This window comes from Aspergillus puulaauensis, chromosome 5, assembly GCF_016861865.1.
Source record: "Aspergillus puulaauensis MK2 DNA, chromosome 5, nearly complete sequence".
Taxonomy (NCBI): domain Eukaryota; kingdom Fungi; phylum Ascomycota; class Eurotiomycetes; order Eurotiales; family Aspergillaceae; genus Aspergillus; species Aspergillus puulaauensis.
Genome location: NC_054861.1, coordinates 206887 through 221896, shown reverse-complemented (window position 1 = coordinate 221896; position 15010 = coordinate 206887). Strand labels below are relative to the sequence as shown.

Sequence of the window (15010 nt, the reverse complement as noted above, 5' to 3'; positions counted from 1 at the left end):
ATTTAGGAAAGATATAATCCGTGCCCAAGTTGCCACGGACCACCAGGAACCCGTAAACAATCAAAGTAATTGTGCAATTCCTTTACCCCAACCGAATCCGGTTTGCTACTTGCCAGTTTTGGAAGGTCTCGGTATATTGATTCCAATTCCATTTCCCGAACGGTCCACCTGTTTTGCTCTAACGGCCCGGCCGTTATATCGGCAAGGACCTGCTAGACGTAGTGAAGCTGATTACGACCGACACTGGAAGCTCAACCATCCACTATGCTCGCCGTCCAGAATGCTGTGGCTGACCTCGGGCATCTCTCTGAGCGGTCTCCGTTGTCTATAGTTGGTACATCCTTTGATATTGGGGTTTCACGGCTAACCTATATTCAAGACCACAGATCATAATGGCAACGCCGATGATATCGAAGCCGACGATATCAAAGACCGACTGCGACATCTCTGGGCTGAGGTTCTCCAAGACGATCCCGAGAGCTTCTTTGACGAAGATGTCTTCTTCGATGTTGGAGGAGACTCAGTCCGCAGCCAGATGCTTATCAGTGCGGCCGAGAAGCAGGGAATTCATTTGACGATAGAGCAGATCTTCATGAACGCATCACTGGAAGAAATGGCGAGCGTGGCTCAGATAGTGGAAGTCAGAGAAGACGATATTGATTACGGCCTCGAGCCTTTTGCCCTCATGCGAGGTTCTGGGGCCCTGGAGCAGACCCTCAACGAGGTCGCCGCCAAGTGCGACGTACAACCGGAGGAAATTGAGAACGTGTACCCCTGTAGCCCGATGCAGGAAGCCCTCGTTGCCGAGTTTGATGGCAGCACAAATCCATATGTCCGACAGTTTGTCTTTCGACTCGCCGACGACCTGGAGGTGCACAAGTTACAGCAAGCGTGGGAGTATACGATACGAGAAAACCCGGTCCTTCGCACCCGTATCTGCAGCATTCCTGATACAAGAGGCTATGTGCAGGTGGTCCTTGACGAGGTACCCGCATGGAATTCCGTTGAGCTGAGTCTTGCTACCTTTCTGGGAGAAGATGCAGGGCTCCCCATGGCCCCTGGAGGTCGCTTCTTTCGCTATACTGTCGTGAATGATGAGGGCAAGAGGTATTTTGTCTGGACTGCCCACCACGCATTGTGTGACGGTGCGTCTATCCCTGAGGTGCTGGAGGAAGTGGCGATTCGATTCCAGGCGACAGGTACATCTTTCGCAACTCGCGTCCCTTTCGCAAGATTCATCCAGTCAGTCGTTGCACCAGACCAGGGACAGATACAAAAACAAGAGGAATTCTGGAGGCAGTCCCTAGGAGACCTCAACCCGACTCCATTCCCTTCTTTACCCCAGCAGCCAGACTTCCAGGTGAACCCGTCAGCAGTGACTGAGCATTTGCTACATCTCCCACAAGAGCAAGCGCCCCTAGGCCTAACCAAAGCTCTTCTCCTGCGAGCTGCGTGGGGAATCCTCCTTTCGCACTACACCGGCACACAGGATATCGTCTTTGGGGCAATCAACAGTGGCCGCACAGCTCCAGTGCCAGGAGTAGGCAGGATGACAGGCCCTACAATTAATCTTGTGCCCATCGCTTTAAGTATCGACCCGCAGCAGTCCGTCGCCAGGTTCCTGTCTGCTGTCCGCTCATTTTCCGGCGAGATGATACCATTTGAACACATCGGTATTTCGAAGATCCGACAGGCTCTCGCCGATAGAGCGTGGACGGGCGTGGACTTTCAAACATTGCTTGTCGTACATCCCATGGAATTCGCCGACGCAATTGCACCGTCCATGCAGGTGCTGGGACTTGAATATGTGGATGAGCTGGGCAAGAAAGAGCATCACCCTTACCCACTCATAATAACTTGTACTCCTGCTTCGGAGACAACCGTTAAAATGACAATCCAGCACGACGAACGTGTAGTGTCAGCTATCCAGGCCCGAAACCTCAGTCACCAGTTCCAGGCTGTGCTCACGCAGTTGACGGAGAGTGCGAGAGACTCGACGATTGGATCTATCTCTCCGTTAAGCAATCACGATCTCGCCCAGATACACAAGTGGAATAAACTCACACCCCCGCCAGAGGAGACGTGCATACATTATCTGTTTGACCGACAGCTAAAGGCCCAACCCGAGGCCATTGCTGTCTCATCGCTCGAGCGCGATCTTACCTATACGGAGGTAGAGAGGTACTCCAACATGATAGCCATCCAATTATTAGATATCGGGGTGCAGCCGGGCATGTTCATTGGTGTATGCTTCGAGAAGTCCCTCTGGACTGTCGTGGCTATTCTCGCCGTGTTCAAGGCTGGGGGTGTCTACGTCCCTATAGAACCGACGCATCCACGCGACCGGATTGCTGAAGTTATCAAAACCGCGGAGATAAACGTCAGTCTTGCCTCAGCTACTGGCTCGGCAGCACTGAAAGGTCTTTGTGATACAATTGTAACAGTGGACGGGAACTTTCCAGAGTCCGCTGAAGGCGCGGGAGTGCCCCCGGGTCTGTCCCAGCCATTTAGCCTGGCATATCTGCTATTCACTTCAGGAAGCACTGGCAAACCAAAGGGCATTCTCATGTCACACCAGGCGATTTGCGCGTCAATCCTGCACCATGGAAAGTCATTCGGGGCCGGTCCTCACTGGCGCACGCTGCAATTCGGCGCACACACATTCGATCTCTCAATTGGGGAGTTCTTCACCACTTTGGCATTTGGCGGCTGTATCTGTGCACCCTCCGAAGAAGACCGTCTGAATAACCTCCCTGGAGCTATCTCTTCACTAAATGCGAACACCCTGCTGGTTGTTCCGACCGTCGCGAATCTGTTATACCCCCACGACGTCCCCACGTTGAAGACAATCGTCCTCGCCGGGGAGCCCATCACGAAAGAGACGATCGTGCGATGGGCCGACCATGTCGAGTTGACTGCTGCGTACGGCCCATCCGAGACTGCCGTCTACTGTTCCGGTAACCTGCGTGTTTCCCCAGACGCTGACCCAACTCATATTGGGTTTGCGATTGGCGCAACGATGTGGATTGCGAATCCGGAAAATTATCACCAGCTGTGCGCTATTGGTTGTGTAGGCGAGATACTCATTTCTGGGCCTTTGTTGGGGAGTGGGTATATTGGGGATAAGCAACAGACTGATGCTGCCTGGGTCCCAGCGCCAGAATGGCTGAAACAACTCAGCTCGAGTCCGTATCAGACGCTGTATCGGTCTGGGGATCTGGCGAGATATAACGAAGATGGGACATTTCGGATTGTCGGGCGTCGGGATACGCAGGTCAAGCTGCGTGGGTATCGAATCGAGCTTGGGGAGATTGAGAACCAGATCATGGCGTCCGGTCTGGTGGCGAGTACGTTGGCTGCACTTCCAGCGCAGGGTCCATGTCGCCGTCAGATTGTGGCTGTTCTGAGCTTCAATCGATCTGGTCTTGGGAATGGTTCTGCTGGGCCTCAGGATCGATTCGCGATAGCCAGGGATAGACATTCCCCTGAGACTGTTGGTAAACTAGAGGAGTTGAAGCAGCGTCTTGAGCTTGCTCTTCCGGAGTACATGGTTCCCACTGTCTGGGCTTTACTGGAGGAATTGCCCCTTTTGATATCGGGGAAGATTGATCGCAAGGCCATCAAGGGCTGGGTCAATGATATGGACGACGCCACGTTTATGGATATAGTGGAAGACCAGCAGACCGATGGGGACTACCGAAAAAGTGAGATTATTGAAGGATCTTTGGCAGACACACTCCGAAACCTCTGGTGTAGAGCCCTCCAGAAGCCAACTGAGCAAGTCAATATACGCACCTCGTTCTTCGCTATCGGGGGCGACTCCATTGCTGCCATTGAAGTTGTCTCACAGGCGAAGAGGCTAGGGCTGCCTGTCACCGTTCGAGGTATAATTAACGCCAAAACGCTGGGAAACCTGGTGTCTCTGGTCGAGCAGCAGCTCAGTAAGGAAGTTAGTACTGCGTCGCCAGCACAACCCGGGCAGAGATATCCGTCTGCGAGCGACATATTAGCACCATACGATAGCCTTCTTCAGGCACGTCTCCGTTACCATCCCTCTGTGACAGTTCAAGACGCCTACTACTTTGCGCCAATGCAGCGTGAGATCCACCGACAGCGCCAGGTAAATCCCGCTGTCTTCCTCTTGTCGTGGCAGATGGAGATTGCCCCACAGGAAGGCCAGACGAAGTTATCGTTGGAACGACTAGCTCGATCATGGAGAAAGGTGGTCCAGAGACTCCCAATACTGAGGAGTATCTTCCTGGTCGACCCGTCAGGCCAACTGTCGCCTGTCCAGGTCGTGCTACAAAATGCCGAGCCAGAGATCGCGACTGTTTCAATATCTTCCGAGGTAGCCCTAAGAGCAGAGCTAGCATTTGAGTCCCTGGGTATACCTCTAGTCGATGAGTGCTTCCTGCCACACCGAATGCTGCTTTCTCAGCGAGGAGACCGGTTCTTCATTCACATCGAGCTGGACCACCTAGTCATTGACGGGTGGTCTCTAAGAGTCATCAAAGAAGCCTTGCTGGAAGCCTATGAGACAGATGATCAGGAATACACTCCCAAGCTAGCACCATCATACAAGGACTTCGTGATAGCGCAAACCCATCCAGACCGAGCGAGCCAGGATACCTCGTACTGGACAGAGAATCTGCGCGACCAGCCCCCCACTCTACTCTCTTTCCCGGTATCTCGACCGGTGCCGCACTTCAGCAAGCAGAAGACGATCTTCTACCTACCTGAGATCCCTGCTGCTGCGTTGACGTCGTTTAGTGTTGCCCATGGCATTACGGCGGCTAGTATCTTCGACGCGGCGTGGGCGCAGACGCTGAGTCTCTACACGCAGAAATCGGATGTTGGGTTCGAATATGTTGTGTCTGGTCGTGATGAGAATGTTCCGGGCGTGTTCAGCATGGTTGGTCCTCTGATTAATGTCCTGGCATATCATCTACAAGGGGTTGAGGCAGAGGAGGGCACAACCGAGGAGGACTTGGCGGTACTGGCGAAACGGATGCAGGATCAACGGGCGCAGGACAGTATGCATTCTGCGGTTAATATCAGAGAGGTGGTGGATGAGGTACACGGTGGGAAGAAGTTGTTTAACACGGCGGTTAACTTCCAGCGGCGTCCTACTGCCGTTGAGTCGGAGGCGTTATGGGTTGATGATGATATTAGGAAGTCGAATGACCCGTGGCATGTACGTTTCTCCCCTTACTTTGAGAAATTGGAGGCTTTATTGACAAGTGCAGTTTGATATCCTTGTTCGCGTTATGCACATCACAGACGACAACACCTTCCGGTCGTCTTTCGAGTTCGATGCGCTGCATTTCGAGGAAGGGCGGATTCAGGAAGTTGCGAATCACTTTTGGCAGAGAGTGGAGAAGACATTCTCGGGTGAAAAATCGGAGTAAATAGATATTATTCTCAAATGAATTAGTTTTGCAGGTGATAGAATGCTAGAACCAGCGCATGGTTATCTTGCATCTTCCAGAATATAGAACCATGGATACTTTAGCACTACTTTAACATTGGAAGACTATATACTTAGAGAGGTTTATTGAATAGAATTAAAATAAATAATACCCTGTTCGCAACGCGAAGCCTCTGGATCCCCACTTGACCCTTCGACTACAAGTAATGTTCTTTTAGTATATGTTACTGGATTGAGAAGCGAATGAGTGTAGAATTTTATTACAAGACATACTATTCTAAGATGATAGAGGAAGACCTGGATACAAAATCCAACTTTTCAGTAAACCACTAAGCAGCACCAACAGCACCAGAAACACCAAACAGACGCTCGCGCTTCATGAGCACACTAAGCACAGCGACTAGACCGCCAGCAGCAATGACAAGGATATAAGCCTTGCTGATGCCAGAGACAATAGCCTCAAGGACTTTAGTGCGGGTCTCGTCGTTCAATGTATCCAGCAAGTCAGAGGCGCCCTGGATAGCAGCCTCGATCTGGGAGCGGGGAACACCGGGCAGGATCTTGGGGATCTCGGTCAGGCATGTATTGAGGAAGACGGCGTTGGCGATGGCCATGACGATGGTGATTCCGGCGAACTGGGCGAGGGTGATGAATCCCACGGCGGCAGGGACCAGTTCTGGTTTAACGACGGCTTGCGCGACGGCGAACGAGGCTTGGATCCACAGGCCGACGCCGAGGCCTAGGATGACGGTGTATCCGTAGATGCGGCTGGTGGAGGTGTACAGGTCGACTGTGTACATCAAGGCTCCGCCGGCCAGAGCAAGCAGTCCTCCGGCTGTGTACCAGGGCATGTAGTAGCCGAACTTGGAGAGGAAGGCGCCGTTGGCCAGGATGGTAACGACCATGAGGACGATAAATGGGAGAAGTCGCACTCCTGCGTCGAGGGCCGCATCGCCACGGGTGAACTGGAAGAAGATGGGAATCATATAAATTGGGACGAAGGCAGAGGCACCGGCGGCGGCAGTCGAGGCGAACAGGATGAGCACCGTGCGAGAACCAAAGAACTCGACCGGGATGATACGGCGGCTCAGGGTTGTAAAGACCAGGAAGACTTGCTGCAGTCCAAGGATAATGAACAGGACTCCAGATGCCACGAAGAGACCGATAACCTGGCCCGAGTTCCAGGGGTAAGTGACGCCGCCCCAGGAGATGGCCAGGATGAAGGTCGTTAGGGCTGCCATCTGCAGGATGGAACCAATAATGTCGACTTCCTTAGAGCGTTCTTTCCATGAAACTCCTGGACGAGGGTCCTTGCTAGGAAGCAGGAAGAGGTATGCAGGGGCACAGACAGCGCCGATAAGCAGGTTGATGTAGAACGACCAGCGCCAGCCCACAGAGGACACGCTGAATCCTCCTCCTACAACAGGACCAAGCACAATGCCAATACCCCATGTCAGACCGGTTCCTCCAATGTACAGCGGCCGTTCAGGCAGGGTCGTAGTCATAGCAATGAGAGTCATGACGCCCACGTACAGTCCTGCGCCAGCCACTCCGCACAAGGCGCGTCCGACAATCATCACGTTCATGCTCGGTGCCGCACCGCATATCGCAGAGCCAACCTCGAAGACCACGATGTTCAGGATATACGTCCATTTCGCGTTGAACTGACCGTACAGCTTTCCCCAGATCAGGTTTGTAGCGGTGGCGCCGAGCAGGAAGGCGACACTGAGCCAGGTCAATTTCTCGAGCTCGCCCAGGTCCTCGATAATGACGGGCTGAATGTCGGCAACAACGGTGTTATCCAGGGCGTAGAAGAAGATCGAAGACCAGATGGAGAAGATGGCCAACCACCATTTCCAGCCGTTGATATCGCGCGGAGGGGCCTCGGGCTGTTCGGGGGCGTCTTGCTCTTGCTTCTCATTGTCGGGGGTGTACGCGGTGGACGAGCAGGAGCTCTCGACAGCCCCGTTGGACGCTTTCTCGTCGGGGGTAGCAGACATGGCGAGTAGGATTGGTGTCGCGATTGAAGCAAGAATGGATCGGGAATACTGGACTGTCAGGTCAGAACTATATCTTTATAACGTTCACTCTTATGATCGACGTGGCGGCCTTGCTCCAGCATTTGTCAGTATTTGTCAGGGGTCTCGAAGAGAAGCAGAATTGATTTCTAATGAGACATTCTCTTTGTTTGCAATCGTGAATTCACAACAGAGTCGCTGCTCGCATAGTCTGCTGTGAGTTCGGGATATCGATTTCCCTTTTGGGACGAGGGCTTCGGAAATTTCCTTCCTCTTTCGTCGTGTCGCCGCCCGACAGGGCTGGGCTGTTCCTGGCTGGCGCTCCGACTGGCGCTCCGACTGGGCCCTGCATTCAAGCTTGTTTTCAGCTGCTGCGATTCGTCGATCTGTCGATGGCGGAGAATCCCTTCCTACCTAAGTCCTGCTTGAGCTATGCCGTCGGAGAGCTATGAAACACGATCTCTACGTTTCAAACGACCTGTTTCGGGGATTTAGATACCTAATACTGACATTGGCTATTGTAATTATCTGATTTGTAGTCTGAATGCAGGGTCTACCAACTAGCTAAGACTTCTTCGTTGCAAACACCATCGTCAACGGCGACTCAATCCGCACCTTTTGTCCGCCCAATGCAGCCTCCAGTTCGTCCCAGAGACCCTGGATGTCCGACTCGGGGACCACCGGCACCCATGTCGCCAGATACCCCTTGAGCCATTGAATCCCCTGCTCATCCGCCCAGTCCTCGTCGCCCTCGATCCAGACCTGCTCCTCCCAAGCCGCCGACCGACTCTCAGCCAGCCGCTCGTCTATTCTATAACTATCGAAACTCCCCTGCGCATTAATATGCACCCTCTTCACATCCGCCCACTGACTCGGAAGAAACTCCAACGACTCCAGCGCGGCATTGATAATGGGAATCGCATGGTCTAGCAACGGCCCGTCCGCGCGCTTCGAATACACCCCCCAGATAGCCTTCCACGCACCCTGGGCGCGCCCATTGCCGACTATCCGCGGCACCGTATAATGCGTGAGCGCCAGTGTCCCGCCGACTTTCAGCTCGCGTCTCATCTCGCGGATTGCTACCGCCGTGTCCATCCATTGGATACATTCGCAGGCGGTAATCACATCGACGCTCTCCGAGGCCACGGAGCTCTTCTCGCCGCCTTCCTGTAGGAACTGGAAGTTGGTTTCTCCTGGGGCTGTGGATTGTTCGACTAGCAGTCTGCGCGCGAGACTGACATACCCGTCGTTCGGGTCTGAGACGATCACGTTGGGGAAGCGCGCGGAGAGACTGGACGAGACGACGCCGCAGCCGGCGCCGATATCGTGCGCCACAGACCAGGATGATGAGGGCTTTGCCGCGTGGTAGGTGTAGATGCGCTCGAAGAAGGAGGGTGGGTAGACGGGGCGGTAGTCGAGGTATTCGGACCAGTTGACGCCTTGTTTGAAGGAGAAGCCAAGCTCTTGGGCTGGTGCGGTTTCGGTTTTTGACATGGTGGGATGGTTGTTCTCATGTTTCTTGGATGGGGTGAAGGTGTGCTCTGTCCTATATCTGAAGAGGGACCGAGAAGGCGCTCCGAAGTCGGGATATTATTGCCTATTTAGCCTCATTGAATGCCATATACTGTCGCTTAGATACGGTTTCTCGGGGTCGAATATAGTAAGAATCCCTCCGCGGCCGGGCTGGGTTGCACTTGGGCGGACTCAAAAGGCGCCGTGGGCAGCCCGTGAATGCGACACCTTGCAGTTCAACTAAATCCGACACAGTAAAGAGATCGACCATGGCTACTGCAGCTGTTGCAACCCATAACCAACCCGCGGACGAGTGGAAGAACGACAACGTCTCCAAAGCAAGCCGCGACGTTGCCTGGTACCAAACAACCCTGTCTCGGGTCCCCGATATCGCCAGACAGATATTCCGCGACTACTCTGGCATCCCTGATGATCAGATCACGGACCATATCCACCGCGTGAGAGACCAGGCTTGGGATATGTGAGTCTCCCTCCGCTTGTGATATCATTGAGAGTACTGTCTGATCTGTTCAGCTTGCCGTTCCCCTGCATCGGCCTTTTCCGGTTTCTTGATTTCCCGGCGTACCTGCAGCCAGTATATCCCGAGGTCCTGACGCGGATTAAATCCGGCGAGACATTCCTGGACCTGGGCTGTTGCTTTGGACAGGATATACGCAAGCTTGTCCATGACGGTGCACCAGGGGAGAATCTCATCGGCGTCGACACCGAGTCGCGATTCCTAGATCTGGGCTACCAGCTATTCAAAGACAAGAACCGGCTCAAGGCCCATTTCCAGACCGGAGATGTATTCGCCGAGGACTTTCTACAGGAGTGGCGCGGGAAAGTCGATATCATCTTCCTCGGTTCATTCTTACATCTGTTTAGCTTTGAGCAGCAAAAGGCTATAGTCCTGCAGTTGGGCCGGTTACTACGTGGGAAGAACTCGCTTGTCTTTGGGCGCCATCTGGCGACAATGGGCAAGGGAGGAAGTCTTAAAGAGAATGCGTGCGGGTGGTCTCTGTACCATCACAGCGAGGAGACGATCCGGCAGCTGTGGGAGACGGACCCGCACGGGAAATGGGAAGTTGCTTCGGAGTTGATCCCATATGCGTCGGAGTCTTGGGACAACGGGGTCAAGTGGAACGGAGGCGATGAGATTAAGCAGCAGCGGTTTGTTGCGCGGAGGGTGTAGAATTCTGTTCCTGCTGTGATGCGGATGCATACCAGATATGGAAATAGATATCCCGTTACAGTTGTATATAAAGCAGTCCACACAATGTTGACCCTTACAACGGGATATCTCTAGTAAATACTTAAAATGGCTGAATTCGCGAAATACTCTGAAATCAGTCCGCAATGGACACAGGTCCTTCCCCCGCCCATTTCTAATCCCCATAGCTTATAATGGATAGTTCGTTGCCTCCAACCCCCAACTCACCAACCTCGACCGCGTCGGTATAGTCGAGCGGAAGCGCATCTTCATTGACATCGAAGCCAACAACCCACCACGACAAATCCCAGGTAACATCGATGTCGCCGATCAGTCAGTCAAGGTCACCAACTTCACAATCCCGGCGCGGGATGGCTATGAAATCCCGGTGCGGAGCTACGTCGCCAGGACGGACCGGCCAGACTCCCGTGGGCGCCCTCTCCTGATATACCTCCACGCAGGTGGATTCCTGTTTGGAGACCTGGACAGTGGCGACCTGAACTGCCGCGTCCTCGCGGTCAAGCTAAACATTGCCGTTTTGAATGTGGGATACCGGCTTGCTCCCAAGTGGCCGTTTCCGCACGGCGTCAATGACAGCTACGACGCCACCGAATGGGTCTGTTTCAATATATGAAAGTAGAGCAGAAAGTGAACTAATCGAATCTGAAACAGGCCGCCGCCAACGCAGAGACCCATCTTGATGCGTCTCCTGCAACGGCCGGCTTCCTCGTCGGGGGCATTTCATCAGGAGCCAACTTCGCCGGAGTAATTGCATACACTGCGCGCGATGCCGGCCTCTCACCACCCATTACGGGACTCTTCATCTCCATCCCCGTCTGTATCATGCCTCAGGCGTACCCTCTCGCCCCTGCCGAGTGGACCGAGAAGTATCTTCTCAGCCTGGAGCAGAATGCCGAGAATCCCTTACTGACCCGGAAATCGTTGACGGATATCCAGGAGATATACGGCTGTGCCCCAGCGGATCCCCGGATTTCGTTCCTGCTGAACCAGGATCACTCGGGGCTGCCGGGGCGTGCGTACTTCCAGATCTGCGGACGGGATCCGTTGCGTGACGAGGCGTTTCTGTGGCAAAGATTGCTGGAGAAGGATTCCGGCACGCGGAGCAGGATCCACCTTTACTCAGGCCAACCGCATGGGTTCTGGAGGTTTCTGCACATGCAGGTTAGCCAGCGGTGGTTGGATGATCTCGTGGAGGGGATTGGGTTTTTGTGTGCAGCCGAGGAGCCCAGACAGCAGTCAGAACTGATCGTCAGGGTTTAGTCTGCCCTAGCCTGGAATGAACACTTGTTTTGACCCGGATATAGTCAGATTAAACATTCTTGCGTGCTCTAGAATGCAACCGTAGGGCACCGCCCCATTCCTGGTGACGCGGTGCCAGTCGGGACGGCCCGATAGAACCAGCAATTGAGGGCGTATCAACGGGGCAGATGGCGTTCTTGAAGGATCAGGATCGAGTTGCAGAGTAACCCTGGAGCCTGGACAGGCGGGCGAGCCGTGTTTAATCCAGCCGCGATGGTGTGCTTGTGTGAGGTGATCTCTCGATCCATGCCACATCCTTGTGATGTCTCTGCAGCGATGGCCACTCAGACGTTGATCCGACGGCTGCAACGCACGACATTCTTCATGCGGAAGGAGAGATGCATATCTTACGGCCGTACTAAAGCTGAACTCATGAAGAAACAGTAAGCACTATGCCGGATGCGCTTGACGAGGACGCTGAACATGGGGGTTTGACTGGGCTTGCCTGCTTGACCGGGGGTTGGCGTGGGGCCGTTGGGGGTGCAAGGACGTTGGCTGATGAAGAATGCAGAGGGACCGAGGGAGGCTGCTCTTAGTGCGCGTTAGTCTTCGGGAGCTAATCCATTCAGTGCTTACTTGTCGGACAAGATGCAGCTCTGGCCATATGAGCTGAGGACGTTCCTTAGTTCGCACAGGGGCCAGTGCAGGGGGGCCTCCACATGGGGCCAATCTGGACAGGCCCATAGGCTGCAGAATATGAGAGGCACCCCTGTCTGGCGAGCAGTGAAAACGGCATCTGCTTGCTAATCACACCATCACTAGTGAACTAACTAAGCCAACTAACTGAACTGAGTTGCCAACTGCGTCTCTCCTCGCTCGTCCGGCTGAAGCCCCGGCGGGTCACCCCTCGATGAACAAAATCCCTTCCTGCTGAGCAACGCCCGTCCCCCTGCCCTATATTAAAGATTGAAGAATGTACCGGCGAGGCTCCGCTGCGCAAATCCGACTCTCTCAGTCTCTTCCCATTTTCGGTTCTGCTGCTGCCCGTCCCACTGCTTAAGATGACCCCCCAGCAGCGCCGCAGGTCTCGCAACGAGAACATCCCCCACAATTTCATCCAGAATTGGCAATGCCCCGGCGCTGAGGGTGCCAGGCCTGTGGTGCGCCGGCCAATCACCGCCTGTGGATCGTGTCGCTCTGCAAAGGTCAAGTGTACGGGCCCCCAGAATGCTTGTGATAGATGTACGACCCGGGGTATTCCCTGCAGATATACTGCCCCCTCCACCACCTCCTCCTCCAGCTCGCGCCCTACGACGGCGTCCATGAGTCCTTCCAATAATGTCGACAGCTCCGGCTCCTCGCCCAATAGCCACTCGCCTGCCACCGTTAACACGCCGCTGTCTGGGTCACTCAAGTCGGGAGTTCCCATGACGATGGAGTGGGAGATGGATACAGTCGACCCACTGCGTCTTAACGATGAAGCCCACCACCAGGATATGAATGGGGTTGTCGACTGGTCGAAAGACATGTCAAGTTACCTATTCGACTGGTCATCATTAGACCTGGGCCACAATGTACCTCCCCGCATCCCCTACGTGAACTAGCACGCAACTAACGCTAGAGTAGACCATCGACCCCCTGAATACACTCAGCACCGGCGAACTAGATGTCTTCCCGACAGCTGCGCAGACACCCCTGCTAGCAAACCAGGAGCGTAGTACCGGACTGGCCACGACGGCAACCCCTGCTCCCTCCACGCCCTCCCAGGGTAGCTGCCAGTGCCGCACGAACCTCATGCTCCAGGTGCCCGAAGTCCACGAGGCAATGCAGGCCAAGCCGCATCCGCAGCTCGACCGCATATTCAAAGTCACAGGGAACGTCCTCGGTGCGTGCCGGGATCTCATCATCTGCGCTAGCTGCCAGGTCAGCTACGCCGATCTCGTCTGTGTGGTGGCAGTCCTGCAGCAGACGGGGACTTGCTTTGAGAAGATCGCCAATGGCGACATGACGACTAGCACGATCAAGGTGTGTGTTGGGCAGTATGAGGTGCCGATCGCGAATGAAATCAAGCTGCGGCATATGCTGGTAATGGACCTGGTGGCGCAGGCCAACTGCTTGTTGTCTCTTTTGCGGAATCGGGGGCAGAGCCTGGTGCAGTCGCAGGGGCCGGCGCAGGACCGGCTCACGCAGATCAATATAGACTACATGCAGGAGGTTGTCAAGAGCTTTGAACAGACGCTGCGATCGATAGCCGATTCGCTTGATAAACCGGTGCCAGATAGTTAGGGTAGATATTTACGATTATATGAGATATTGAGTTCCAAATAAACCCATACAGACACAGCAGCGTAGCAGCGTAATGTCAAAACCGGCCAGTGATGTAAGGACCAGTTAATAACAGGAACCTGCCATTAAACCACATACTAGCTCCTTCAGATATATCAATATTCTTTCCTTAGTCTTTCGAAATCATCTCCTATATTCTATTTTTATTATTATTATTATTATTATAGAAATTACAGGTATATTCGTTTATATCGCCTAGCTTATATCAGGCCTTTAGCCCAACATTTCTCTTTCTTCTCCCTTGTTATAATAAACCGATCCATAGCTTACGTTTTGAGTCGCTCTTGTTACAGCACTTAAATATGACTATTCAGGCCTTGTTTTCCCCGCCAGCGTTGTACAGCATGGGCGGGTTTTAGCTATTGTGTCACTAGAGATTCCATCCCTTCCGCCAGGAGCGTCGACCGCGCGGCCCCAAGTTGATTCATAACGTGCAGGTTGGTCTTCTTCGGCCTACGTGTACCTGTCCAGCAGCACGCATAATCCCACTGATTCTGGAACCCAGATACTTCATGATCCAACGCATAATCCCGCTTCTTTCATGCAAATTTGGAATACTCTCGCCCCTTGCCACAACCTCGCTATAAACGGTTTGTCCCTGGCCCTGGTATATTCACACTGCATATGTTGGTGTTCTTCAAGCCGCTTATAGCGGTGCAGCCCTCACCGTCTAATATAGTTTGCTAGTATTCGCTACCACAGCCGTGCCATCTCAAAATCGTGCTGGCAGTTGCTGCCGACATCAGCGAGTGTGGTGCTGAGAATTTGCATATTGTCTTGTGAAAAATGGATTGTTTTCGAGGTCTATGTTGTCTGCAATGCGAAGGAGAGAATGGTGAGAGTGTAAGGATAAGATAGGTCATTCTGGTGCATGCAAGACCCCATATTTATAACAAACGCTCCTCGTGTTCAACTTGTTGATCTTCATTTGGCGGGGTGGCTTGAATCGTAACCAAAGAGATCCGCTTCCAACAATGGCTTTTTATAGTGCAGAAACTATCAGAATTGCCTCACCACTTGTGCAGATCTCGATACTAAAGATATGTTACTTTCAAAAAACCTCGCTCGTGTTACACTCGGAGTATCATGGCCTTGACATACGTGAGACTTCATTGGGGGATACCACTCTGTCCCAATATGTAGTTACCTTGACACCCGTCAATCAGTCAAGTAATGGAGCGCCCTTCTTCACCATGCTGCGACAGTAACTTCAATGCTGTTGCTGTGCACCTTTTT

The 15010-nt window shown here is 53.5% G+C and overlaps 5 protein-coding genes across 5 annotated transcripts; 3 read left to right on the top strand and 2 right to left on the bottom strand.

The window, feature by feature from the left end:
* Window positions 1-264: 264 nt before the first annotated feature.
* On the top strand, window positions 265-5408 carry APUU_50091A (non-ribosomal peptide synthetase; the record flags this gene model as incomplete). Its single annotated transcript, XM_041705050.1, has 3 exons — window positions 265-334; window positions 387-5194; window positions 5247-5408. 3 exons carry the CDS (start codon window positions 265-267, stop codon window positions 5406-5408), a joined length of 5040 nt encoding a protein of 1679 aa, XP_041557574.1.
* A 349-nt stretch (window positions 5409-5757) lies between these two features.
* On the bottom strand, window positions 5758-7428 carry APUU_50090S (putative MFS drug efflux transporter; the record flags this gene model as incomplete). Its single annotated transcript, XM_041705049.1, has 1 exon — window positions 5758-7428. The coding sequence occupies one exon, from the start codon at window positions 7426-7428 to the stop codon at window positions 5758-5760; it is 1671 nt and encodes a 556-aa protein (XP_041557573.1).
* A 582-nt stretch (window positions 7429-8010) lies between these two features.
* On the bottom strand, window positions 8011-8940 carry APUU_50089S (class I SAM-dependent methyltransferase; the record flags this gene model as incomplete). The annotated part of the gene is made up of 1 exon (XM_041705048.1): window positions 8011-8940. The coding sequence occupies one exon, from the start codon at window positions 8938-8940 to the stop codon at window positions 8011-8013; it is 930 nt and encodes a 309-aa protein (XP_041557572.1).
* A 287-nt stretch (window positions 8941-9227) lies between these two features.
* On the top strand, window positions 9228-10150 carry APUU_50088A (class I SAM-dependent methyltransferase; the record flags this gene model as incomplete). The annotated part of the gene is made up of 2 exons (XM_041705047.1): window positions 9228-9439; window positions 9493-10150. 2 exons carry the CDS (start codon window positions 9228-9230, stop codon window positions 10148-10150), a joined length of 870 nt encoding a protein of 289 aa, XP_041557571.1.
* A 2339-nt stretch (window positions 10151-12489) lies between these two features.
* Window positions 12490-13714, top strand: APUU_50087A (Zn(II)2Cys6 transcription factor domain-containing protein; the record flags this gene model as incomplete). Its single annotated transcript, XM_041705046.1, has 2 exons — window positions 12490-13002; window positions 13055-13714. The coding sequence occupies 2 exons, from the start codon at window positions 12490-12492 to the stop codon at window positions 13712-13714; spliced, it is 1173 nt and encodes a 390-aa protein (XP_041557570.1).
* Between the last annotated feature and the right edge of the window lie 1296 nt (window positions 13715-15010).